At 35.6% G+C, this 25909-nt stretch overlaps 1 protein-coding gene across 1 annotated transcript; it reads right to left on the bottom strand.

Annotated features, from left to right (window-relative positions):
- Nucleotides 1-8685: 8685 nt before the first annotated feature.
- On the bottom strand, nucleotides 8686-11121 carry LOC118929472 (growth hormone-inducible transmembrane protein-like). The gene has a single exon (XM_036919625.2). It carries the CDS (start codon nucleotides 11041-11043, stop codon nucleotides 10012-10014), a length of 1032 nt encoding a protein of 343 aa, XP_036775520.2. The 5' UTR covers nucleotides 11044-11121; the 3' UTR covers nucleotides 8686-10011.
- Between the last annotated feature and the right edge of the window lie 14788 nt (nucleotides 11122-25909).

Genomic DNA, 25909 nt, shown 5'->3' on the forward strand with positions numbered 1-25909 from the left:
TTTTTTGGAAGAGTTCATGAAGAATTCGTATTTATTCTCCTTTAAATGTTTAGAATCCAGCAGTAAAGCCACCCGGGGCCTGGACTTTTCTTTGTGAATAGTTTATTGATGATTTATTCAATTTGTTCACTTGTTACAGGCCTATATTCATAATGTCTATTTCTTCATGAGTCACTTTTGGTAGTTTGCATCTTTCTAGGAGTTTGTCTATTTGATCTAAATTATTTTATTTGTTGGTGTACAATTATTCATAATATATCTTCATAATTGGTTTTTTTATATCTGTAATTTCAGTAGTGACGTATTCTCTTTAATTTCTGATGCTAGTAATTTGAGTCATCTTTTTTATTTCCCATGGTCAATCTAGTTAAAGGTTTGTCAACTTTGTTGCTCTTTTCGAAGAACCACCTGTTGGTTTCATTTATTCTACTGTTTTTCTATTCTCTATCTTCTGCATCACTGATCTAATCTTCACTATTTACTTATTTCCCCTGGCTTTAGATTTAGTTTTCTCCTTTTCCAGTGTCTTAAGATGGAAGGCTAGACTACTGATTTGAAATCTTTCTTCTTTCTTAACTGGCCCTTAAAGCCATCAATTGCCCTGTAAGTAATGCTTTAGCTGTATCCCATAAGTTTTGTTGTTTCTTCATTTTTCATCTAAAATTATTTTCTGTTTACCCTTATGATTTCTTCTTTGACCCAATGGGTATTTAGGAGTGTTTGTTAATTTTTTCATACTACACTGATTTCTAATTTCATTGCATTGTAGTAGAAGAACACACTGTATTATTTCAATCCTCTTAAATTTATTGAGGTTTACTTTGTGGCCTACTATTTAGTCTATCCTGGAAAATGTTCCACATGCATCTGAAAAGAATATATGTTCTGTTGTTTTGGGGTGTAGTGTTCCATAGATGTCTGTCAGGTCTAGTTGGTTTATAGTGTCATTCCAGCCTTTTATTTCTTGTTGATATTCTCCCTAGTAGCTCTATACATGATTGATAATGGGTTACTGAAGTTTCCAACTATTATTGTTAAATTGTCTAATTTCCTCTTCATTTCTGTCAATTTTTGCTTTATGTATTTTGGTGTCATGTCATTAGTGCATATTATAATTGTTATACCTTCTTAGTGGATTGACCCTTTTATCACTATAAAATGTCCCTCTTTTTATCCAGTAATAATTTTTACTTTTAGTATATTTTGTCTGATATTCATGTAGACACTCTTTCTTGTGGTATGTTGCATGATGTTTCTTTTCCTATCCTTTCATTTTCAGTGTATTTGTATCTTTAAAGTTTGTCACTGATAAACAGAACATAGTTTATTTTTTCCCAGTCTAACTCTGCCTTTGGATTGGATTATTTAATCCATTCACATTTAACATTATTATCAATACAGTTGGATTTATATCAGCCATTTTACTTTTTTATCTAGAAAACATCTCATATTTTGACTTAACCGTTTTTTTTCTAAACCAATACAGATTGTGGGGAAAAATACTCTGACAAACTACTAGTAGGATTATAAATTTTAGACAAAATTTGGAAAGTAAATTGGCATTATGTGTCAAGTATCTTAAAAGTGTCTGTGCTATTTGATATGATCCAATTTCTAGGAATATGTATGAAGGAAGTATTCAACAATATAGGCAAAGAGATTCATAAAAGAATTATTTCTAATGTTGAAACACTCGAGCAAAATTAATTTTCAGTAACAGGGAACATATAAATTATAGTAATTTATGAGGGAATATCATTCATTCCAAAAACAGAAGTATGTGAATGTACAGTTTTAATTCAATAAAACTGCATTATAATACAAATAAAAGCAGATACAAGAGTATGTATAGTTTGACTCAATTATGTAAAATATAAATTTATAATATATGTGAGAGAAAAGACAAGAAATACACCAACAGAATTTTAACAGCTATCTTTAGGTCACTTTTAATACCTTTTTTTATATATATTTACTTTTCTATAATTATCATGTCATAATTTAATGATTAAATCTTTTGAATCTTTAAAAATGCATGAGTATAAATAGCTTACTTTTCTGCTGATTTCAGGTACTATACTAATAGTATGACTTACAGGTTATTAGGTCTTTTACTCCATAAAAATCAAACTAACTACAATGTATAAGGTATTATGGTAGGAAATGAAGAAAATGCAAAAAGATAAAAGGCATGTAATTCTTAAAGAGATTAATGTTTATTAGAGGGTATAGTAAAATAATTTCAATGCAAGATGGACATATTTAGATTAGTGTGCTGTAGAATTTGGGGGCAGAGATCACATCTGGGCTATGATATGTAAGACTGATCATAATATTAGCCTGTACAAAACTATTTTAGACTCATTATTTTGAACCTTCCCAAACTGGCTGATTATCCTCCTAACACCGCCACTGATCCTTAGGCCAGGGCATGTCATTCTGAGAAGCACAAAAAATCTGGATACTAGTCACAGTCTTGTCACATGTAAGAAGTGTTCTGCCCTGATGTAAGCAATTGAAGCTATAAAAAAGCTGTGAAAAGCTAAAAGTATAATGTAATATAAAAGAAATTTATCATTTATAAAATATGTCTAGATGGTAGGGCAGGGGACTTGCAGTGGTATAAAAATTAAGCTTGAAAAGAATTGGTTATCCAATTTGAAAACAATCACTCCCCTATTTAGAAAGTGTTGGTTAAAACAGCTGTTTACTAAGTCAGCTTTGACTGAATTAGTCTTTAGAAATTTAAGATACATGTTTGTGTAATAAAGGTAACAACTACTTACTGAAGAGGAGGCAATGACAGTTTTGACCCAGGACAGTGATAGAAAGGTTCAGTGAGCAGATACAAAAAGAAATAGAATTGATGATTCCGTGAAGAAAGCTACTCTACATTCTGTGTTACGGAAGATGGTAAAAGGAACTGAATGCTTCTTTTTCCTGTGAAGTCATAAAATAACAAATACAAAGCAAGTTAAGTGGCCTAGTTACAGCTGCTGTTATTTCTAATTCGCAAAAAGAAAACCATCTAGAGTTTGAGTGCATTTTAGTTCCCCTTAAAGTTTGTCATAAAATATCTGACAACTATCTGAGTATGAGTGAGACTTGTTTAAGTCACATGGACAAATCTTTAATTTTGAAAAACAAGTACTTTGTTCAGAAATTTTCCTTTCTTTTCTCTCAATTTCTTTCTAACTTTCAAGCACAGGACTACCAATTAATATTTGAAGAAAACCCAGGGATAAAGCCCAGGTAAACTAGTAAAAGGAGACCAAGCTGTTCTTCCTAACCCTCGTACTTTATTATACACATCTCTTGCACTTCTCCTGGTTGCTGCTGCCTGGCTCACATGCACAATCCCTTCAGGCCTGCTCCTGGATTCCCAGGACCTTTCTAGGAGCATTTTCTATTCTAAAATTTTTACAAGCTCTTTATCAAACATCCTTCCTCATGAGGGATGAAAGCTTAATGTGCCTTACTTCTATGAATGCACTCTGATTTTAAACTGGAGCTCCCTAGTTCCCAATATAGGATATAAGATGTGTAACTGGCTTTGGGAACAGGAGATCTTATTGCAATACTAAAAACAAAAACAAAAACAAAAAAATATTTTATTCATAGCTCATGGTGACAATATCTTCAGAAACCACAACCATAAAAAATGTTATAAAGGGAATTTCCAGGGTGCTAATTTTTCTGATATTGCAGAAAAAAATTAAGATAATGGTATGTACATAGTTAATTTTGAGAGCCGGAGTTGAGAAGTAGAATGTGTTATGATTACTTTCAACCATCACAATGTGGGTGATAAGGCAATTGTGGTAAGAGTATCTTTACTTTCACAGAAAAGAGATCTGAAATGAAGCATTCTAAGTGATTGGATGGTAAATTGGCTCTGTCAATAAATGGATGCCAAAACAACAAACTTATGCCAGTATTTTCTATCTTTTATGTAAATTCAGTGTTAATTAAGTGTCTCCTACGGTCAAGGTACTGTTCTAGAAGCTAAGAGACATAGCAGTGGAGAAGAAAGACCACATGTACAAACTCATCTTACACACTGTGAAAACAGATCACCCAGTTTTCTTCTCTTCTGTTAAAAAACAAAACAGTCCATTTAAATCAAGTGAACGAATATCTGACCCTTAAATTGTTTTCTGTTTACTTTTTTTTCTCCTTAAGAGCTAGACTGGGAGAGGTGGTACATGCATATGTATCACGTATATTTATATGTATGTGAGATGAGATATTCCTAGATGATCTACTTTTTTCCTGTTCTCATCTTGCAGACAAGGAAATGAAGAATTGAATTTAAAAGGCAAGTGAGTGTACCTATTCATCTAGAGAATATAACTAAAAATAATTTTTTCATTCTTTATATAAGGATCATCTCAGAATAAGGTATAAAATTTTCTTCAAGAATAATAACCAGGCTATTTCATCAGATTTTAGAATAGATGACAGATAGATACGAAATATTTACATCTGTATGTGTGTATATCTATCATCTGTCTATTCACCTGTTCACCTACTAAAAGCCTTTTGTTAAAATGGTATATGTATATAGTTTCTTCTCTCACTTTTGTCTGAACAGGACAAATCATGTATGTTCAGATGCCTTTATTGATTTCTTACCACCTTTTACTAAAAATAGTCAGGGTAAAAATAGGAGAGAAGAAAGCTAAATTGCGTATATAGTTCTCTAATCTTGAGAGTAAGTCGTTTGAACTACTTAATCATGAGTAAAGGAAATACAAAGCTAGGTCATTATTCTCTAAATAGGTTTATCTACATGATACCAGACTAGCTGAAAATTTAAACACAGACAAAGCTGTCAAAAACACTATTTGTTATAAAAATTTTTCCCATTAAATACAGCTCAACTGCTCCATATACAAGTATAACTTAGGAAGTATTTTCTCCTCCAAATTTTATAGATATTAACTTATTTCTACTATTCACTGATGTTAAAAATGATTTTAAAAAGACAACTTAGGTGATACAAACTTGATTTAATACTCCATGAAGTGGACAGTCTCCTTTTGGAGAACTGCAAAGTGGGGTAAAAGGCAGAAAGTTTTTATAGGACAAAGAACAAAGAGCAAGGAAGAGACAAATAGAAAATATTTGATTGGCTTGGGCAACATAGTTAATTCTGCTTGTTCTGAGAAGGTCCAGAGTTGGCTTGATATTTAGGGAGTAGCTGACTGAACATACTGCATTTCTGGTCAAGCAGATCATTTACAGGGGCACATGAAAATGATTTAAGTTTCAGGTTGCTGATGTGGCACCATAGCCAGAGTAGCTCCATCTTGGGCATAGAAATTTATTTCAACAGTCCTTTTGATAAAAAAATATCAGTCTTAGCATGACTCTCATTTATCATTGCCTCCTTAGGTCTCACTGGAATATTCACAAGAGATGATGTCGGCTCCTACTCTTGTAACTAGTCACATTCTTCTGTTTGCTTTTGTTGCTCAAGTCAGAGAGACCATGTCAATACCTGCGCACATGCATTCAAGACTTTTTGAAAGAATGCAGTGTATTATGGAGGTAATAAGAATTATTAGCAACAAAACAATGACCATGGTTTGGAGAGCACTCCTGAGCTAGCCAGGATCCCTATGACTCAAACCAGCTAGAATCAAGTCCAGAAATGATCCTGAAGAGTGGATACTTTTTTAAGGCAGCTAGTCTATTTATGTATTGCATATAACTGCATCCCTATTTCCCTGGAGCATTTATCCAGTGAACTTGTTTAAGGAAAACTGAAGTAATGAAAATCAGGGAGATGTTTGTAATGGAGCAGAAAAAAACAGAGAATCACCAGCATCCTAGTAAATTCAACAGTTGGTTACCCTCCCTTGCAATGGCCTGAGATATATGAAAAATGGCATCATCTTTTCTGGCCAGGGCAAGGAAAAAGGTGGAGAAAAGAATCTTTATAAAGACTTTAATGGTGTAAGAACTAGGAAAAGAATAGTCAGAGGGGATAGGAGGAACGACATGGTCTTGACCCAATGTCTTAGGAAAAAGCAGTCCATTTTGATGTCAGCTATTTTGCTTCCTGGTCAATTTGATTTTGAGGTCTCCAGTGTTTACACAGGACCAGAAGTCAGGTGGTTACTTCTTCATTTGTGAAATATGCAACCATGTTTTGACACTTTATAATTTGGCAGTAGTGTCAGTGTTCAAGAGTACTTGATAGGGTTCTTTCTATTAATCTCACTTTTGCAAAAGCATCACAGTAAAACAATAAGTGTCTGTAAGTGAAAGAAGACTTAAAAAATGCCCATGGTTAAAGATCTGAGAGAGTTTATTTGATGAGGAAATATAGTTATCTTTGAGGCTGTAACTCCTGGAAGAGGAAATCCCAGGGCAAAATAGCTAGCTGAAACTGAAATCAGTCAAAGGAAGAAACAAAATTTAAAACCTGTTTATTGCTTACCAACTGCCGTCTGGGGGCCCTCTCTCCCGCTCTGGCATCCCTCTCCCCAACCTCTCAAGTTCAGATAAGCCCTAGGTCGCCCAGGTAATTACCCACTGATATGGAGATGAACTCCTTCTCTCCACCCCTTAGGAATGCCTATTGATAGGGAGATGTACTAAAGCCAGGCAAGACATTCTGGAAATACTTCAATTTTACCCACAGTGGCATATAATAATTTAGGATAATAATTGGACAATGAGAGTATTGATAAATTTCTAGAAAGTTTAAACAATTTCTGGAATGCCTATACTCATAACATATATTCATACACACATAACCTGAGAAGACTTATCAACACTTCTTATTTGACAATGTTTCTTATGTAGTAATTTAACAAACCAAATAAACCTAGTTAGTTTAACATCTCTTTTTACAAGGTGAGGGACAAATCCTTTGACATTTTCCAGGAACCCTCTGGGAAATCTCAAAATTACTTTGAGGTCGAAAATACTCCATTTAGTATTTGATTTTTTGGGAAGTTTGTCAAAAATATCCATTTAACCAAAGTGACAATTAAAGACTTTGAATGCAAATATAGAAAGTTCCATAGTTGTGAATAAAACTTAGCTCATTTAACACTGAGAACTCAGACTAGATTTTCTTAAGTAATCAAAGACCTAATAAAAACAATGTGAAGCGCAGTAAATTATTTTGGTAAGACAAAAAAAATCTTTGCTGTCCAGGCAGATTACCTAAAAGGTAAAGAAAAACCTTTGTTTACAATTCCTTATAAAGAGCAGATCAATAAGAAATTTTTGTCCTTTTAACAGAGAAAGCTAAATTCTAATTTTATACTACTACTTATGGTATTAAAACTCTCTTTTTAAAAAACTTAAATAAGTCCATTTCAATCTTAGCCAGCTTGAACACACATAAAATTCATTTCCTAAAATTCATTTTCCACTAACCTTCTACACCTTTTTTACATGCATTCAGATTTTGTCCCGTGTTTTTTCCTATTCAGGAATAATCACTTTACTTGTCTTACAATTAGTAATTTCTATAAATATATTCTTCCTCAGTGTAAATTTTTTCAATGTGGCACAAACTATGTTTCCTAATAGACCCAAATATCTTTAGTTCTTCTGTAAAAGGAAGGCAAAAGTGGATAAACCTATGTTCAGTAATTAATGTTTCACACTTTTACCTTATTTGGAAATGATCTAGATATTCAATGAATATCCATCATTTAACTTACCTCAATGTAACTTTAAGGTTTCAAGTTACCAGTAAGGTTTTGGAAATTATTTTTAAGTAGACAGACCATAAAGCATAATAATTATTGAAAAGTTCATGTATAAACTTATATCTTACATATATTTATTTGTTCTTAACAATTACACTTAGATTACCCATGAAAATTTCATGAGACATTAAGCAGCTAGCCATCATCTTAAGTTATCTTTCTTGCCAACAAATTCAGAAAGAGAGATAACATGAGCTCATTTGACTTTTAGTAAAACTAGGTAAAAGTTGGATGTCTGCATTATATTTAATATTGACAGCTCTAAAGACATGACTGTCTTAACTAAATCACCAAGCTTAAACTAGCTTTTGTTTACTGAAGATATCCTAGATGATATGAACTTGAAAAACATTTGCAGTGGTTTGTTATTTTTGAGAATTTATGATTTATATAAATGCTTAATTTTATTTAAGTCAATTTAATTAGAGCTCTTTACAAATTAATTTTGGCAATACCATCTGGAGGTAGAAAAATATCACAGATCTATAACAAACATACAGACAGATGCAAAAAGACATCTTATAACTTTTGTTTTAGAAATTTAGCCACGAGATGGATATGATAATGCCAAACTCACTAGTTCATAAAGAACAGTTGCTAGAAGAAGAGATAGGGTAAGATTATTTGTTCAGATGGCTTAAACATTTTCCTAATATTTGAGGAGAAGACAAAATTGTTCATTTATCTAGTTTCCTATCTAGTTTCCAGACAATCTTTCCCTTTTCTGTTCTTCTGATAAGATGTACCTTAGTTCCTGGAGAAGATCAGGTAGAACATTTATATCTCAAAGACACAGAGAAAGAATGCAGGCTCCTCCTGCATTCAAAGAAGGACTTCTGTATCCTGAGACCAGAAGTTTTACAATACTGAGAAGCCTTCTGAGATGAATGGGGGAGGTTTGTGATTGGTAAAAAGAGTAAGTGTGCTCTTTCTGTTCTTGAAGATATAATTTTTTTTTTTCTGGTTAGAACCTTTATTTCAGAAATAAGCATCCTATGTAATTTGAAGTGGTTAGAATAGTTATTTCTGGATCACTGTAGTAAGTATTTGTCAAAAACACCAATAGTCTCAATAATCATATACACTTCATTAAAAACTTCCAAAAACAACTCTTCAGTTATAAAAAAACTTACAAATGTCACAAGGGAGTTAAGTAGTGGTCTGTGCAAGAGATAAGGAAAATTCTGCTAGGAGGAACAAAAATAAAGCATTTTGCCCATTACGTTTTTGAATGATACAGCTTATGAAGAAAGCTGGCTTTGCCTTCTTTTTTAGCGCTTAGTCTGAGAAGGAATGTAAGAAAACAAGTCTTAAGAGTTTTTCTGATAAAAGCATCAGAGCTTGAAAAGATGGAAAGGCAAGCATGTATTCTATTTAAAAGTTCAATGAATATGCAAAAAAACCCAGATTCTGAACATACTGTTTTTATACTTAGAAATGCAACAACTTTCATGCCTTGCACATTTTGTCCTGAGATTAGTTTTAAGGATATTTTATTCAGAGACTCAAAAGTAAAACTTACACACATTTATATATGTATATATATATATATATTAGGAATTCTCCGTAGAACATAATACATTCTGGACTGTCCTAACAATGTCAAATAACGAGAAGCCAAATATGACCACATCTATGTCATAAAGAGAACACTGAGAAGGAACAGTAGGAGAATGAACCACCCATGTCTTTGTTTTATGCTCAGTGCTTTGGTATGTTAAGCAGACGAATGTCAAAAACAAAGCTGACTTGTTTGCTTCCAAACAGCCAGACCCCCTCATTGGCTCACCACCAATCACACAAGGGCTAAGTATTCAAAGAAAGATTTCAGGTGACCCTTTACTTATCTCTGGTCACTTTACCAAACTTCTGTATCACTTAGGACATTAACTTGTTAACACTCTGCATTTCAAAAACTATGAAGGTAAACACAGTTTGCTAATTTTCCCTTAAACAAATACATTTTAAAATAGAACACTTAATGTTTCACAATACAAACCTTAGTTTTCACATTCATTAAAACATTTTAGAGTTACTCAAACATGCAAAATGGAAATGTATGTGCTTATTTGGAAGAGAACCACTCAATTTATTCTTGAGAAGAAAAAGCAGACCCGAAGCATCACATTACCCGAACATTTGAAACATGGTGGTGACAAGTTCTTATCTTCTAAACGTCAACAAAAGATGCTTGTATCACCTATTTAATGAATATCTGCCCTTATTCAATAAGAAAGGTATCTGATTTTTTAAAGGAGTCAGAAGCTGAGTCATTTCACTTCTTTCTGTTGCCTCCAGTTGCCAGAATACTGGCAACTCGCATAAATATGTTTAGTGTATCCATGTAGATTCCCAGCATCGAATTGATGGCATCATGTTTTTCAACTCCATACATTGGTACTACCTCTGCACGCTTGATTACTCTCTGTGTATCATATAGAAGGAACATGCTGAAAAGAGCTAATCCACCATAAATTGCCACTGAGTACAGAGTGACACCAGCCACAGTGGTAGGTGGAAGAAACAGAGATCCCAGTGAGGACACAAAGACGAGACCCAGGCCAACTCCCAGGGGTGCGCCCATGTTCAGAAACTTCTCACTTGGCACACACATGGCCACAGTGGAGAGGCCTCCCACAATGCCTGCTGTGTACCATGCAGCTCTGATGAAAAGAGGCCCCCCTAGTACCATCAGAGGAGCTGCCACTGCACCCATCACACCAGAATGTAGTAACCAAGCAAGATGCTTTGGGCCTGGGTTCTGGTCATATGGTATTGATTGTACCAGCATTCCAGCTCCAATCATGGCCACAAAGGTTGCACCAATTGTCACCCAAGAGCCTCTCATCATGAAGTTCATGAGAACAGATCTGCTTACTGCCAGAGCAGACAAAGCTGTTAAACCAATACTTCCTGCTAAGTACATATACGTAGAACGAATTCTATCCTTCACATACTGAGGCCAAATTACTGCCTTTTCAATAGCTCCAATCTCATTAGACATTCCCAGGCCATAGTAGCACAGTGCTCCAAGACCAACAGCAGCCCCACCAGCAATAAACCATCTTCCCATCTGGTCAATTTTAAATACTTTTTCCATCGATGGTTCCAATGCTGCCTCCTTGAGTTCTTGGCCAGTTCTTCCACGCCGGACCCCAATTCTTGTCTTGGTAGCATATTCCCTGCTAGTTGTTAAGAGCCATTGATTCTTTGTGATGGAGTTCTTCACAACAGGGGAGGCCTTGAAAGTTGGGTGGAAAACCCTGGAAGGGAGTATCCGGAGACACACAAGTCTTGCAGCGAGCATGGTGGTACACCAGGTTTACCAAGCAGATCTGAAATGCTCAGTGCCAGGTCACCTCAACCGCGCAGATACCCTTCCGGGCCGGCTCAGATTTAATTTTTAAGATAGGTTATACAAGTTGTCTCAATTTGTAGGACAGTTGTTTTAAACTCCTCAGAGAACTGGGTTGTAATCTGAATGATATTAAGGTTCTGACTCACACATACAACTACACTGTCTTCAATTTGCTTCTTGATGTCAGGGAAATCTTCAACTAAGAAATCAAAAGATTCCTCTGTTCTAGATTTAGAGCTGCTTAGTAAAACTAGGTAGGACTGAAGTTTGGAATGTTTTCCTTTCCCTCTAGGTACATAGTTTCATTTAGTTTAGGGGACAAGGCCTAAAAAAAACAGTTCTAATAATAGACTATCAATATCAGCTTCCAATCTGACCATAGAGTTACTTTAAAAAAATCCTTTCAAATTTCTTGGCGGTTTCAGCCAATACAAATAGTAAATATTCTTGGCCGTATTGAATGACATCATGGACAAACAAGGCACCCCCAAAGAAGGTGCAAAATATACTATCCTCCCAAGAGCCAGTGACACTTCCAAAGGGAGCCAAAAGAAAGACTTCCTAGCCACAAATAGAGTGCAACCCATATGTCTGCCCTGGCACATTTTGGGGCCCCCAACCTGACCATGGACCTGACTGCATACACAAGAACTCACAACTTGCATGCCCCAGGCAGGCAGAAAGCGAAGCCAAATTCTCAGGACACAAAACAAGACAATCAAGAAGGCAATGGCTGTCCCTGGGAGAGAAAAGATTTATAACCAATGGGCACCCCAAAATCAAATTCACAAGAGTCTGGGTTTGGAAAGTAAGGGATAACATGAAGTTTTACCTTCCTTTCTCTATCAGGCACTACAGAGATCCTGACATTGGTAAGAATTCTCTCCCTTTGTGGGCTTCTGCCAGTTTTCTGAAGATCCCATCTGCAGGCTCCCAAGCAAGTGAGGTTTAGAGGTGTAGCCCTGGTATCTATCAGAATTTGGCAAGGTTTTTCCATTAATTTTAATTTTAGTTTCCCCTGAGCTGTTTAAGGAAATAATGGGTAGCAGTTTACTGGAGAATTCCTCAAGAGTCCTGTCAACTCTGAGAGGGGCCCATATGGGGGCCCTCTTTTGAGGATAGATATGGGGCACTCGAGTTAGTGTGGAAGGATTTGACAAAACCTCTAAGGACAATATCTTTTCTAGTTGACTGCAAATGAGACACCATTTGCAGCGTTTGAGAAGACAAAATTGGCCAGCGTTTTGATGATGGACCCCTAGGAGGCTGCAACGGTGACCCAGGTGTTTTAAGTTTCTGGCCTTGGAGCTGTTGCAGCTGTAGGGCCATTAACATGGCAAACTTTTGCTTACAGTCTTATGACCTCCTCATAGTGGAAAGGCAATTCAGATAGAGGAATAGTAGAATGAATGAGTACTTTAGTAAAGGAGAATAGAAGGGGTTAACAGGACTCACAACAGTCTTACAGTCTTCGTTTAAGTCTTGTGTCTTCAATTTTTTTGTTAGCCCTTTGCAATGAATCTTTTAATGAAGCTATTTTGGAAATTTTGAATTTTCCAAAACGAAGCCTTTTGGAAGCTTTTACATGCCAATTCAAATAGGTATCCCATTGTGTTTGTTGATTAATGATCTTATCTAATTGGAACATGGTCCATAATGGTCATTTTAATTCTAGGTTGTCTTTGTAAGATTTTGCCATTTTTGTAGTTATCTACAGCTTCTGGAACAATAGTTCTTAGATATAAAAGCAATTGTTCCAGAAAGTGGAATGCTCCATTCTTTGAAACTTGAGGATCCCATTTCTATAGCTAAGCCTCGGGTTTCTTGGAACCAAATTAATATGCAAGAAGGATGTACCACTGGGTTGGGGATTTTGTGGTGTTTTATAGTGTACCTTGTTGCACAGAAATTTCTTAACCTAGTGTCAATCTAACCTGTTCCATGACTGATTTCCTAGCACAGGAGTCTTACAATTAGGTGGCAAGCACTCTAACACCTTTTAAGTGCTTGGCTTGTGCCCACTAATTTTGTGTCTTTGGTTTCCAAGATTCCTATTAGCAATAGAGCTATTACTACTTTCACCAGATTTCTTCCTTGTGGTGGACACCCAGATGGCTTTTAACAGTCTGGTTTGTTAGAAGATTCTGATTTTGATTGTCAAAACAGTCTGAATTTATTACCTTAGTTGATGCTGTGGACTTACCTAGAGGTTTTGTTGAGTCCCCTAATTGCTGCCACCCATGGTGGATTCCCAATATAACTATTTCAGAAACATTCTTTGATCCAGAACCTTTCTGGTAATTTTAATAAAACTCCAGAGGCTTTCTAGGGACCTACAACTTTATGGGAACAATATTTCTATATATGTATTTTTTAAAATAAAGTTTGTTTGGCTCAGAAAGCTGCACGTAAAGGAGTGAAACTCAAATCTGAGAGTGACTTACCCACTGCCCTTAGTAACAACAAAAGGAACAGTGAACTCAAAGGGTTCAGCAGGCACCTGTTGCTCACCTGTGCATCTTACTGTCCTGCAGGCCATTAGCAATCAGCTTTGAATCCCATTCTTCATCACTAAACACTGTTCAAAATGATTAAGAAAATTTAGGTGATACAAACTTTATTTGGAGAACTGCAAAATGGAGTGGAAGGCAGGAAGCTTTTATAGGATAAAGAATAGAGAGCAAGAAAGAGACGAATAGAAATATCTTATTGGCTGGGACCACATAGTTGCTCATGCTTGGGGTGAGAAGGTCCAGAGTTGGCTTGATGTTTAGGAACTGGCTGACTGAACATACTGCATTTCTGGTCAAGCAGAGCATTTACAGGGACATGAAAGATAGCTAAACTTTAGTTTGCTGATATGGCACCCCAGGCAGGAGTGGCTCCTTCTTGGGACTAGAAATTTATTTCAACACTTGTATGGATTTATTAGGCAGAAAGAAGATATGAACAGGATGAAAAGAGGATGGAGCCCACCAAAAACTCAGGGAGTTAAACAGATAAAGCCAGAGAGCCAGAGATAACTCAGAAGATTAATTAAATGAAGCCACAGGGATCAAGAGTGACTTGAAGGGCACAGACACTCTCCAGATGACAAAAATTCCCCAGGTAAAAAATATCAGAGCACAGCCCAGGTCTTCAATCCTCCAATCAGATCAAGCCTCCAAGGCCAAAGAATGTCAATCAAGGACTTTTCTGCCTTGCCAAAAATGCCATAAAAGAAGCTTCACAGTAACAAGCTTGTCTGTGTAACCTTAGGCAGGCCCACTATGTTGGTCACAGAGTGTAATAAAATTTTGCTTTCTTAACTTTGCTTTCACTGACTTCCCTGCATCTCTGAACCAACTTTCTCCCCATCAGATTGACTGATTTTGACTCAAAACCCCCTTCAGGATCTAAGATTTAGGTCTCAGGATTGATTCCAGAAAACCTCAAGTGAGGTGAAGGAAAATAAAGCAGTGGGCACAGACATGCAGAAACACCCTGAAGTGACAGTGAGAAGGGAAAATGCATCTGTGAGGTAATTCAGTGTCATCACTTGAGTGTGTAGAGGAACCAGTATATGTTGGTGTCCTGATGATATTGCTTGGAGGCAAGCCTTAGCCACAGGCTGTCCAGAGGCTTGGAGAACACTCCCAGAATGTGGGCATATTGGCAGTCCTGTGAGGAACTGCTTGAAGGCCATTTTACACTCAGCACCCTATCTTGAGGAAGGCTGCCAGAAAACAATGTCTCATCTCACTCACTCATTCTAGTGAGATAAGGGGCTTTCTGTTTCACCCTCCCCAACTTTGGGTACAGCTTTAGGACATAAAAGCATTCAGGTGTAGTATGGAAATGGTTTTTCAGCAACAGAGTGTCCTACCACTTGTGTTGCCTGTCATGTGGACACTTGTTTTGGTGATACCATGGGACAGAGGAGATGATGCTATGTTATGTTGCTTTTGCTCCCTATGTAAGTGATCAAACCTGTTTAAATGTATCTAGGCTCACTGTCTCTTACTGGCCAAATCTGTCAGTCAGCTGAACAGTTTACTAATTTGGAGTGGGAAGATGGGGTTTCAAAATAGCCAACCTGCAAAAGCAAACAAGGGAAAAATAAATCACTCATAAAGGAGTTCATCCTGTGCATGATATGAATCACTCAAGTGTATCTTCAAATAATGCTGATCATGAATGGTATCACACTTGAGTGGGAACCTATTTTTATAAATTAAATATATACTTTATGTAAAAATTTATACATATATATTAGGCAATGTATATTTCTAAAGTAAGCAAAATACATGTTTCTCTCTGAGGAATACGAAAAAAAGAAATGGAGAGGATGGTGGGGGAGAAAGTTGCAGACATTTCAGAAGTTTTGAGAAACAGTGTCCTAGATTCTAGAAGACTATCTGCCCTTTGTTCTTTTAATACTCAGAAACCATATATATGTATCTCAAAACATTTTGAGCCTCAAATATGAAATGTTACAACATAAGTTTACTTGCTTGTGGCATTTTCCATTCTTGTTAAATGATTCTGGGAAAAAATAATTCTTTTTAAGAAAACAAATATTCTGAAAAGGAACACTGAACTCTGAAAGGACAAACCTTCCCTTCATGAGTCACTGGCTAATGCAGAGGGGTAGAGAACATGGGCTATGATGTGAGAATGGATGGACTGCACATAATACAATGACATTCCAAAGGCCACCTATGACCCACCTTCCCTTGTGCTGAAATACATCGAATTCAGATGTAGGACATAGGAGAATCACTTCTACTCTCATCTGTAAATGTCAGAAAACCCTAGAAAAGGATCATTAAAGTATGGGTACTTCACCTACTTTTTTGTCCTGAAGATGGGTAAAGCAGAAACAGAGCAGGGTGGCTTTACTCTCCATGGAAAGTAGAATTGACATTAGTAAGCCCACCACGCATTCTAAAAATCTTCTATGACTTACTTCTAAATAAATTTAAAGTAGAGGACATGTAGAACATTCCAAGTTAATGGAGCATTACTTTTGAAATTTAGTACTACATTGACCCAGAATGCTAAGTTCACCTCAACTTCACTTTAACTGATGCTTTTAAAAATTGATTTGCATGATACTTTTACCTGGAATTTGTAAACTCTTTTGTAACAAATGTCTTGCAAATAGAAACTCATGCATCAATTATATTTTTTGTCTTTTATCATCCTTAGTCAGCATGCAATTTACCTTTTCTTGGCCTGACTTTCATAAATCCTTAGTTTTCATACAGTACCTCCGTGCCCCTTCTGCCCAGCATATAACACCATCTAAAGGCAAATTGAGAAAGGACATATAGAAGGCTCTGATAATGACACTTGAATTCCAAGGCAAACCCCATGGGATTATTGTGGATCTTTTTCAATTCATTAGCAGAGTTTCGCATGTTCCCATCACTATGAGAGTTGGAAACAATTTTAAAGCTACCAATTGATAGCCATTACAAACCTTATATATAGTCCAGTTTGTCCACTTTCCATCTTTCATTTCCCTCAGTTTCAGCAAGAATGTACAAAAAAATGGTCTGGAACACAACCTTCACTGTGTGCTTCCAAGGTTGTTTTTGCATTCTGGGCAGATGGATAATGATTTAATTCTTAAAGATGTTGGAGGAATTTGACTGCATTAAACAATTTTGAGCTTCAGTAATGGCTAGTCACTGTTTCTCACTGTTATGATTTTTAGAAGTACACACTGACATACAAAGATAGTTTTTATCCTCTGCTAAACTGGATCCACAGAGGCACAATTACCAAAGCCATTCAGGTCAAAAATGTGCTTTTGCCTGAATTACCAAGACAATTACACCCACCCCTAGAGTGGCTGCTGATTGGAAACTATAAGAGCTTGATTGCAGCGAAGCTCTGCATTTCTTTGTCTTCATTTTCTTACAGGATATGTGTTCTCAATTTTTAATAAGACCAAGAAAACATAGATTTAGATCTCAGAACTTCAGTATTGTCAGAACAACAGAGGGCTTATTTGCAAATTAGGAACAACAAAGAGCTGTAAGGAGAACAGGAGAGAGGAGAGTAACAACAACTTAGAAGAACTATTATCTCATTTTAACCCCTGGGAACCTATGTGACATTATATTCTCCTGTGAAATCTACTGTTCTGTTGGGAAAAAAATAGATAATGTACAAGAAGGAGAGGAGGGGGGAAAGGTTTGCATTATTAACAGTTTAAATGCATCATGGTCTCTGTTTAAATACAATCTTGATGAATTGTTCTTAAAAATGGTATTGATTTAGGTAATCAATCTTGGAGCTTTTGTCAAAACAGATTTTTTTCACCAAAACTACAATATCGATTTCTTGCATCAGAGCAGAGTTTTAAAAAGGAGAAATGCATTCAAGTTAAAGGTATTGCTGATGCCCCTAAAAATACCAGAGTTGCACATCGAACCCCATTAAAAAAAAAAACTGATTTCAGGAGCAGTCACTGGTGGGTCTTTGCTTCATCCCTTATCTGTCTTCTGACATCTGTTGTTAATCTTGTGGCCTCATGCCACCTACCCCGCATTTTCACAAGCCTGGCTGCAGTAATGAGCTCTAGCCTTGCAAAACAAAGGCAAAAACAACAAAATTACAAAGGTGTTAAATGGTTAAAGTAAAGGCCTCACCAGCCAGGCCCAGGATCAGTAAAGAAAAACTGTCAATCTGAATGAAGTCCTGAAGCCTCAAAATCTTGAGTGATTTCTGCATTAGCATAAAATCTCAGAAAAGCAGAGAAAACACTTAAATCCTGCACAGTATATTCATTTGAAATATTTATTTGGTAGATCAAGGATGAATTTAGCAATCCTGGTGGACCTGTATTTTAATGGTAATGCATTACAAGTTCTTTACATACATGCCTTGCAGTGAGCACAAGAGCACACCTACCAGCAGTAAAAGGGTTATTGCTATTTATATTAATAAGTCAATTTACTGCCCTAACAGTAACTCAGAGAAGCATGTCTAGGTGTTTGAGCCATTGTGGAGATTCTAAAAAAATGGATTTGACTGAGATAATCCTAGTCAGTAACCTGGGAGGAGGTGCTACATGGACAAGAGACCTTATATTCTATCAGGGATCACCTTCCATTGTCTTGCAGCAATAGGACGGCCATGCAGTGCCTTCTCTAGGCCAAGAGTCTATCACAGACCTAGGAAAAACAGCCAAAATACAAAGTCCAGGTATTGAACTTCAAAGAATGAGTAAGTTTATAACTATATGTTATATCATGAATAGAAATAATCAAATAGCATTAAAATATTCATGTTGAGAATTTTTTAATAAAGTCATAATTGAATCTTGACTTATTTTTAAGAGGCAAGCATTATTGAGTCTCCCACACAAAGCAAATTAAGTAAATGGCTAGATATTTTTGGCTAGATCAGGAAAAGATGTTATCTTTTTTTATGTTATTTTTTTTTAGACAAAAAGCAAGATGAAATAAAATGTCATTCTAAAACCACTTGATAAAAAAAAGAACATACTTTTAAATAACTAAACCATGGAAGAGTAAGTGTGTATAATGGGGGAAAAAGTGGCTTTACATTGGAGAAACCTGCCAACCATGGCTTCAACCAGGTGATCAAGTTGATCATCAGTGACAAGTCATGCGGATTGCACATACCCATGGTCTGATGTGTGATGAGAAAGGCCTTCACCTCTGCTGTTTTCCTCCCAAGATCCCATAATCCCGGTCTAGTCATGAGAAAGACATCAGAAAAACCCAAATTGAGGGATATTCCACAAAATATCTGACTAGTACTCAAAACATTCAAGGTTATCAAAAACAAAGAAAGTGAGAAACTGTCACAGTCCCAAGGAGACTAGAAGACATGATGAATAAATGTAACAGAAAAAAGACATTAGGGAAAAACTAGTGAAACCTGAATAACTGTGCAGTTTAGTTAATAGTAATGTACAGATGTTGGTTCCTTACTTGTGACAAATGTACCATAGTACTACTCTAAGATGGTAACATCTTCCGGGGGGACTGAGTGTCGGGTATTTGGGAATTCTTTATTTTTGTAACTTTTCTGTAAATCTATTCTAAAATTAAAAAAAAGACTTTTAATGAAAAATGAAAACAACTAAATCTGTCTGAAAAAAAAAATTCTTTAACTTAATACTTTTCCATCCTACCTTTCCTGACTCAAACCATGTTTCAATTAAGATCTTTACAATTACTGTTATCTTAGCCCTTACCTTCCAGAATCCAGATTGTGACTAGATATTAGAATACACGTTTGGCCATTTTCTGGTTCCATAGTTTGGTCATCATTATAAACATAGGTTTGTTGTATAAAAAGCTGTCTAAATCTCTCCAACTTGTTTTACCCCAAAATAACACTCTTTCTCCTTCTCCCTTCCTTCCTCTCTGTTTCTACATAACTATAACCATATAGATACACCTATAAAAATACATAACCACACACACACACATAATTACATATTTCCAAATTGCCCGCTATAGATATAAGTATTTTTTCAGTTATCCTTTTGGAATATAGATGAATGCACCTAGCAGACATCTAGTTCAAACAGACCAAGACAGAAACCTGATCTAGGGAAATTCTCCCTTCTCCCTTAGCTGTAGAAAACTCAGTTCTCTTTCTGTTCCCTACTCACCTCCTTAGAATGAGACATTGGAAAACGGAAAGGTTTCTCTATTGTAAGGCCTTGGAGGATTTAGTATTGAATCTCAGAAAACAAAATGAGAAGAAGCAGGCAATTCAATAAATATTTGGCATCCATTTTAGGTATTGTTTTACACATATTTCTCTGTTAAAAGAAAACTAAACTAAGGAATTTGTTTCTTGTTTTTTATTGCCATACGTGATGACTTCTGAACTTATAACTGTTTGAGAAAAATAGTTTTCTATATATATTCTTAGGAAAAATATTTAAGTGTGCACAAAATCTTCTAAGAGGATTTTACTGCTTCTGGGTGCACTCTTGTGCTCAAAATCTAATAAGACAACTGCAAAATGATACAAGAAAGTAAGGAAAAATACACCTTCACTATGGGCTGACTCAGAACCTCTTCTTTAGAACGACACTAAATCTGATAGTAAGGTGACTTAAGAGCATTAACAGTCTTCAGAGTAACAAAATATCATCACAATTATTTTGCAATCCTTACATTATTGTGATTTTTCAGCACTTAATAGTTCCAAATTCATCTTTCATTTGAGAATTGTAATTAAAAAATCAGTTGTTCAGTTTGTCAAAAATTGAGCTTATACACTTTTATTATGGGTAATGTAAACTTTTCTTTATATTACCCTTCCAAAATTGTTAAACAAAAGTCAACTAATCTATTCAGAGTATCCATAGAGATAAGTATTTTAGAGCTCATGACCTTTGCATTTCAACACATATTTCCGTTTTCCTTTCCTAGTCTCACAAGGAAACATTCCAGAACGTGAATGTTGCATCTCTATAAACAACATGTATTTGCTACTACAACATAGTTCAAATGAGATATTTTGTAAGATAGCCTAGACAATATTCAGGAATTCTATGCATCTGAAACCAAATTGTGTGTGTGTGTGTATGTATGTGCATGTGTGTATATTTATATATGAAATCTTTCAAATAGAATGTGATCAAAATTATGTTATGCTAGAATCAAAGATTTCTTGGTGTTTATAACATTTTATTGACAATAAAATCTTCCTTTAATATTTCCAGGGTTAAAAGCATAAATGCTTGAAGAAACATCTGAAGAAAACTGAAACAATGTACGTATACACAAAAATGGAAATAGAATTCAGCATGCTAAAAAAGGATAGCTAATTATAGAATTCCAGGAATTAAAAGTTCAGTTAATTTTTCTATGATGATTATATCATACTTAAATATCTATTTTTATAACCATTTCAATATATTCAAATATTTAAGTCTCATTTATGATATTTTCATTTGGGGGCTGGGGGATCCTGGCATGTTGTACAACAGATTTTATTTTTTAAACAAGTATATTAAAGAATAATTTACATATCATAAAGCCATTTTATGTATACAATTTAATGATTTTAGTAAGTTTGCAGAGTTATGCAGACATCACATTATCAGCTTCTGGAACACTGCAATCATTCCCCCAAAACTCCTCATACCCATTTGTGGTCACTCCCTGTTCCCACCCCAGTCCCAAGCAAGCACTATCTGTGTCTACAGATTTCTTCTTTTCTGGACATTTCATGTGAAAAGAATCATATAATATGCAGTCTTTTACATCTGACTTCCTGCACTTAATGACTCTGAGATTCATCCATGTAACCAGTATCATTTCTTTGCTCTTTTATATTTCACTGTATGACAATACCACATGTGTTTATACATTCCCAGGACAGTAGACATTTTATTTTTTCCACTTGTGAACTATTATGAATAACGAGGCTAGAAACACTCATGTACAAGACATAGCTTTTCATTTCTCTTTGGTAGATCATAGGAATAGACTCGCTAGACCATATTATAAATATGTTTATCTTTTTAAGAAACATCCAAACTGTTTTCTAAAGCAGCTTGCCATTTTATATCCCAGTTACTAAGGTATAAAGGTTCCATTTCTTCACATCCTCACCAACACTTAGGATTGCCTATTTATTTTTATTATAGTTATTCAAGTGGGTTTGAAGAAGTATTTGATTGAGGGTTGTTTTGTTTATTTTATTTTGGTATCATTAATCTATAATTACATGAGGAACATTAGATTTACTAGACTCCCCCCATCACCAAGTTCTCCCCACATACCCCATTATAGTCACTGTCCATCAGTGTAGTAAGATGCTATAGAATCACTACTTGTCTTCTCTGTGTTGTACACCCCTCCCCATGTCCGCCCCCACATTATGTCTGCTAATTGTAATGCCCCTTTTCCCCCCTTGTCCCTCCCTTCCCACCCATCCTCCCCAGTTCCTTTCCCTTTGGTAACTGTTAGTCCATTCTTGGGTTCTGTGAGAAGGCTGCTGTTTTGCTCCTTCAGTATTTTTCTTTATTCTTATACTCCATAGATGAGTGAAATCATTTGATACTTGTCTTTTTCCGCCTGGCTTATTTCACTGAGCAGAATACCCTTTAGCTCCATCCATGTTGTTGCAAATGGTAGGATTTGTTTTCTTCTTATGGCTGAATAATATTCCATTGTGTATATGTTCCACCTCTTCTTTATCCATTCATCTACTGATGGACACTTAGGTTGCTTCCATTTCTTGGCTATTGTAAATAGTGCTGCGATAAACATAGGGGTGCATCTCTCTTTTTCAAACTGGGCTTCTGCGTTCTTACAGTAAATTCCTAGGAGTGGAATTCCTGGTTCAAATGATATTTCTATTTGAGTTTTTTGAGGAACCTCCATACTGCTTTCCACAATGGCTGAACTAATTTACATTTCCACCAACAGTGTAGGAGAGTTCCCCTTTCTCCACAACCTCGCCAACATTTGTTGTTGTTTGTTTTTTGGATGGTGGCAATCCTTACTGGTGTGAGGTGATATCTCAATGTGGTTTTAATTTGATGATTAGCGATGTGGAGCATCTTTTAATGTGTCTGTTGGCCATCTGAATTTCTTCTTTGGAGAACTGTCTGTTCAGATTCTGTGCCCATTTTTTAATTGGATTATTTGCTTTCTGTTTGTTGAGGTGCGTGAGCTCTTTACATATTTTGGATGTCAGCCCTTTATTGGATATGTCATTTATGAATATATTCTCCCATACTGTAGGATGCCTTTTTGTTCTATTTATGGTGTCCTTTGCTGTACAGAAGCTTTTCAGCTTGATGTAGTCCCACTTGTTCATTTTTGCTTTTGTTTCCCTTGCCCGGAGAGATATGTTCATGAAGAAGTTGCTCATGTTTATGTCCAACAGATTTTTGCGTATGTTTTTTTCTAAGAGTTTTATGATTTCATGACTTACATTCAGGTCTTTGATCCTTTTGATTGTGGCTGTAATTTGCATTTCTTTATTGATTAATGATGTCGTTCATTTTTTTCATGTATTTATTAACCATTTCTGTATCTTCTTTGGTGAAATTCCTACTAATATTTTTCCCCATTTCTAAATTGGGTTACTTGTTTTCTTATTATTGAACTGTAAATAATCCTTGTATATTTTGAATGCAAGTCCACTATTTGTTTTTATAATATTGGAAAATATTTTCTCCCAGTTTGTGGCCTTTCTTTTCTCATGGTGTCTTCTGAAATGCAAAAGTTTTAAATTTGATGAGGTCTAATTTATCAACTTTTTTCTTTTATTACTTCTGATTTTGGTGTCTTATACTTAAATAAATGATTGTAATTTCAAATGCTCTCATACATTTATATTTCTCATGAACAGACACAGTGTTCATCTCCCTTTTTCTGTTTTGGTCCAGAAGCCATCCTTTTAAGTTTGTATTTGTTTTCTTATCTCTGATTCCTCTAGTTCTAGATGTACCTAAAATCTCATCTTAGTACCTGACTCAAATGTTTCACTGGAGTAACAGTAGCCTTCCTGTGTCCATCTCTGTCTGACTGTTCACAATACCTGTTGGTATTGATTGTATTTTTGAATCCTTTTTGCATGCTCTAGGCACTTTGCACAAGCATCTGTAATTCTCTCACTCTGCAACTGTTCTTTTTATGATAAGCTTTAATTTTGTGTGTGGGTTGTAATTGAAAGAGGAGTGGACATGGGAGACAAGGATTGTATGTTTTGATTTGCAGGCATATTCTCCTTTATAAAATAAGGAATTATACTCATAAAATGATCACAACTGGAAATTATTCATTAGTATATTTTACCTTAGAAGAGATAGGTGGAAAATTGTTTATGAGTTAAAAAAAAAAAAACTACAGAACCAAAACCTATACTTAGTATTTTTATTTCTTAGGCTGCAGATGCAGAGCCTATGAATATTTAAATATCGATGTTTCTTTGACCCAGCAAAAATAACTGGAAAGAAGTTCACATAGTAGTGTATGAATAACATAATCAGACATTCTTTGTAAGTTTTCAATAAGCAATATATGCACAGAATTCTCCATAGTGTATATATAGGTTGATTTCAATATTTCTTCATATGTATGTTTGCACAACAATATCTAAATTCTACATTTGCATAATTCATATGCAAGCATGATTACAAAATCAAGCAAAACCTCTCCACCAAATGACGACTGCCAAGAAAAAAATGAGTTGGCAGGTAGTTTTTTTCGCTCTACCAATAAAGTTAAAGTCACAAAAATAAATTGATAAATAAATGATAAAAAACATCAAATAAGCTGCAACCTTTACGAATTTTAATTCAACTTAACACATGTGGGGAACTCTGACCTGCATGCAAAAATTTCACTTTTGGAATTTGTCTTTTTATCTGTTTATCGGGCACCTCCAATTCTTTGACATGACATGGAGGTCAAGAGGGAAGAAAAGAAATACAAAGTCACACTTTTATTCCAATACTTTCTAGGTTATGCATAGGTGCTTGGGGAATGGTTTCCCATTCTCTCTGTGGTAGATCCTACCCAAACCAGCAGTCAGATAGCCTTTGAAGTACACAATGACAGTTCTCCTAAGGAGGGTTGGGAGACATGACATCATGATAGATTTCCCTTGACCATACACTGCACATTGTTCAGTGCATGGTGAAGGGGAAAAATGAGTCTTCTTCTCTACCAATGCTTCTTTTTAAACCATCACATAGGGTCTCTCTGAGAAAAGCATAAATAAATTGCCTATTTTAAGCAGTATTCCCAAAAGAAATGTATGTTTTATGAGACTGAGAAGGAAATGTATGTTTAATACTTGCATGTGTCTTGTCAAGCACTTCTTGAAACTGCCAAGTTTATGTTGTCTTCCTACAACCAGGCACATCTGCTTTCTTTGCAGATGGCAAAAAGGGCTTTTTAAATGACTCTCATCTAGGCCAAAGTCCAGCAGCTGGGTTCAGCTGTTAAAAAACTTGGATGTCAAATTAATTTTTAGGTGACATCTAATGTACTACATTCAGCTCGATCCCTATTTGGATATGCTCAAAGTTAGTAGAGAATAGTATTTCCTAAGTGATCATTTTTCAAACTATCTGCTAGCACTCTCAACTTAATTCAAGTAATGGGCACTGGCAGTTTCTGTGGAAAATGAAGAGGAAAAAGAGTAAGGGAAATCTCATTTTATCAAACAACCAACCAGACCAAGTATGTCAAACACATGCATTTTCATTTCACTAAAGAGAACAGGCTTAACAGAGCATTAAAGAACATATTACCACAGAGACAGGTCTATGCCAGCATATCAAATCAGGATACATCGAGGTTACCCTTCTGATTTATGGGTCCCACAGCATCCTTCTGCCAAGGTTGAGTCCCATGATAAGAGAGGCAGATTAATTCTAAAGGCACATGTCATCTTTCATCTTATTCCCCACTCTCTAACAATTATAAATGAGATACCAATGTCTAAGTGATGATCAAATTAAGAGCTATAAATCCTGCCACATGGTCTGGATCACAGCAAAACAACCCAATCAGGCATCCCAAGTTCCCTAAAATACAAAAATTATAATAGCTTATGTGTGTGACAGCACTTGGTCACCTTACCCCCAAGAGCAGCAAATCCTTATTTGACATCCCTAGCTTCTGTGCCATTTGTCCTTTAATTTACAGTGTTTGTTTTTACTGGCATTCCACATTTGTAAAATACCTTTGGTAACTGTCTGGGTGCCTAAGATCAGTCACTCATTTATTCATTTCATAAGAAAGAAATCTTCAGTTGCTTCAATTCTACAATATATGTATCTTGAGTTAATGTGAAATAAGAATAA

The sequence above is a fragment of the Manis pentadactyla genome, chromosome X (assembly GCF_030020395.1).
Source record: "Manis pentadactyla isolate mManPen7 chromosome X, mManPen7.hap1, whole genome shotgun sequence".
Lineage (NCBI taxonomy): Eukaryota > Metazoa > Chordata > Mammalia > Pholidota > Manidae > Manis > Manis pentadactyla.

Bases quoted from the DNA above. Each gene is read 5' to 3' on its own strand.
- LOC118929472 (XM_036919625.2), bottom strand. From the start codon at position 11,043: ATGCTCGCTGCAAGACTTGTGTGTCTCCGGATACTCCCTTCCAGGGTT.